This window comes from Hipposideros armiger, unplaced genomic scaffold, assembly GCF_001890085.2.
Source record: "Hipposideros armiger isolate ML-2016 unplaced genomic scaffold, ASM189008v1 scaffold_79, whole genome shotgun sequence".
In the NCBI taxonomy this organism is placed as follows: Eukaryota; Metazoa; Chordata; class Mammalia; order Chiroptera; family Hipposideridae; genus Hipposideros; species Hipposideros armiger.
Genome location: NW_017731429.1, coordinates 4,496,685 through 4,498,839, shown reverse-complemented (window position 1 = coordinate 4,498,839; position 2,155 = coordinate 4,496,685). Strand labels below are relative to the sequence as shown.

Genomic DNA, 2,155 nt, shown 5'->3' with positions numbered 1-2,155 from the left:
GTGCTCTGAGGAAGGCGGTCCTCTTCGCAGTCCTCGCCCTTCCCTGGGGAGACCCGGCAGCAGGGTCCCCAGAACCAGGCGAAGGCAGCGGGGGAGGGCGTGGCGCCCTTGCCTCCCGCTCGCCCGAGCAGGCACGAGCATCGTCTCCCTAGAGCGCACTCAGGCATCGGTGACACAGGGCCTTTCTCACCTCTCCGCAAGGCCGGCGAGAAACGCCCGCAGGGGATTAAAACCCGGCAGTCCTCGCAGCTTTCAGAGAGCAGGAGACGCCAAACGCTGCGACTCCACATGTCCTCAGTTTTCCGATAGGCAGGAAGAAGCGAAAATCTGGATGAATCACGCTCAGGCTTTCGGGAAAAGTACTTCTGGCGCCGCGAGAATGCTGGGAAATGTAGTTTTTGGAGTGTTGCAAGAACGCCTTCTCAGCGCCTGCTGGAACTACGGTTCTGCAAAACTGGGCCTTTTAAGAGATGGACCCACACTTCACTAGCATGGTTCAGAGCAGCTCCGCTTCGTCCACCACCCCTCCCGAACCTGTGCACGCTGTTTCCGCCCTAAGAAAGCGAGATCTTGTCTGAGAACCTTCCAGCGCCAGCTTCCTGTCAATGAGATACCGTTCAACAGCCGAGTCACTCTCAGTGGGCAGCGGCCATGGCGCGTTTCGGTCCGTGGGAGACAGTCACACGTAACCGCACAGCAACTTGGGACCTGAAGTCCTCAGGGGCTGAGCATTCGGGGTAGGGGTGGTGGTGGTGGGGGGTGTGGTGGTCCGGGGTGGTGGTGGTGGTGGGGGGGGGGAATGTCACCTTCTGGGAAATACAGTCGACTGAACCCCTCATTCTTGCTCCTGCATATTCTGCACGTTCGCCCTCTGGTGTACAGGAGGACGAACTTTAGTTGGTTTGGTACCTCTCTTCAGGGAAACTGGATTCCTCCGTTTCTAGGATAGGCTTGGTTTTCATCACTTATCCCTCTCAGATCTATTACTCCAGACTTTGCTCTGCATGGCAAAATGTTGAAAATAACACAGTAGCTGTTGGGCTGATACATTTTTTGTAGGTCCTAAAATGGTACACAATCGTTAGTTTTCCGTGGTTTGATTATTCTTGCAAGGATGTAAACAGTTACCACTATATTTTCCTATTTGTTTTCAAAGCTTCTTGAATGTCAAACACCATTCTAAGCACTGAAGCACATTAAAAGAACAACACTTGATTCCTGCCAGCAAAGACTTTAACAGATAATTTATAGGGAAGAAATATAAATGACTAAAAAAAACTGAAGAAAAAAAAAGGACAATTAAACCTCAACAGTTAAAGAAAGGAAAACAAAGATGTACCATTTTGCCTATTAGAGATGTCTTTAATGATGATTATCAATGTTAGTAAATATGTAGTTAGGGCCTAATTAGATAGGGCCACTTCGTGTTGCTGACAGTAGTATAAATTAGGGCAATATATTTTGAAAACTGCCCCTCCAGCCCTCACCCTGAAGCTAGACAATTCAGTTCCTCCTCATACCTGCTGCCTAGCACCTTTCAAGCTGCCTCCCCAGTGCTGGAGTCAGAACAAGTGAGTCTCTCTAAGAGGAGCACTTGGGAGTGCAGCCGCCCTCTGTCTCACTCAGCCACAATCTCTGCTGGTTTTCACAGCCAGAAGTTATTTGGACTTCTATCCCTGGCACTGAAATCCTGGGCTGAGGAGGAGCTGGGACCTCTTGCTCTTCAAGGGGGAATCTCTACAGCTGATATATTCCTCCTGTTGTTTAATGGTCCCACGTGGGTGTGGGACCAGCTCGTTCCGTACCTCTGCCCCTCCTACCAGTCTTGAGGTGGCTTCTTCTGTATGTCTGTAGTTATAGGGCTTTGGTTCAGCTAGACTTCATACGCGTCTCAATAATGGTTGTTCTGTGGTTTAGTTGTAATTGATGTGGTCCTGAGAGTAGGTGAGTACAGCATTTACCTACTCTGCCATCTTGACTGGAAATCTGAAACAGTGGCTATTTTTATTAATAATCCCTATTGATTTTTCTCAGTGTTGGGAGATAGTTATCCATGGGTCTCTCACGTTTCTGCATGTCTCACACACACAGGCCCTCTCTTCCTTGTGTAGACTTTCTTTTAAAAGACATTTGTATAATAAACAGCCTTGAGAAA

General features: G+C 49.0%; 1 protein-coding gene across 1 annotated transcript in view; it reads right to left on the bottom strand.

Moving 5' to 3' along the window:
- The window catches only part of CCDC90B (coiled-coil domain containing 90B), an 18,655-nt gene extending 17,888 nt beyond the window's left edge, over nt 1-767 (bottom strand). Inside the window, 2 exon segments of the mRNA XM_019643473.1 lie at nt 5-124; nt 126-767. Coding sequence (XP_019499018.1) covers nt 5-124; nt 126-290 — 285 coding nt within the window. The 5' untranslated portion in view covers nt 291-767.
- Between the last annotated feature and the right edge of the window lie 1,388 nt (nt 768-2,155).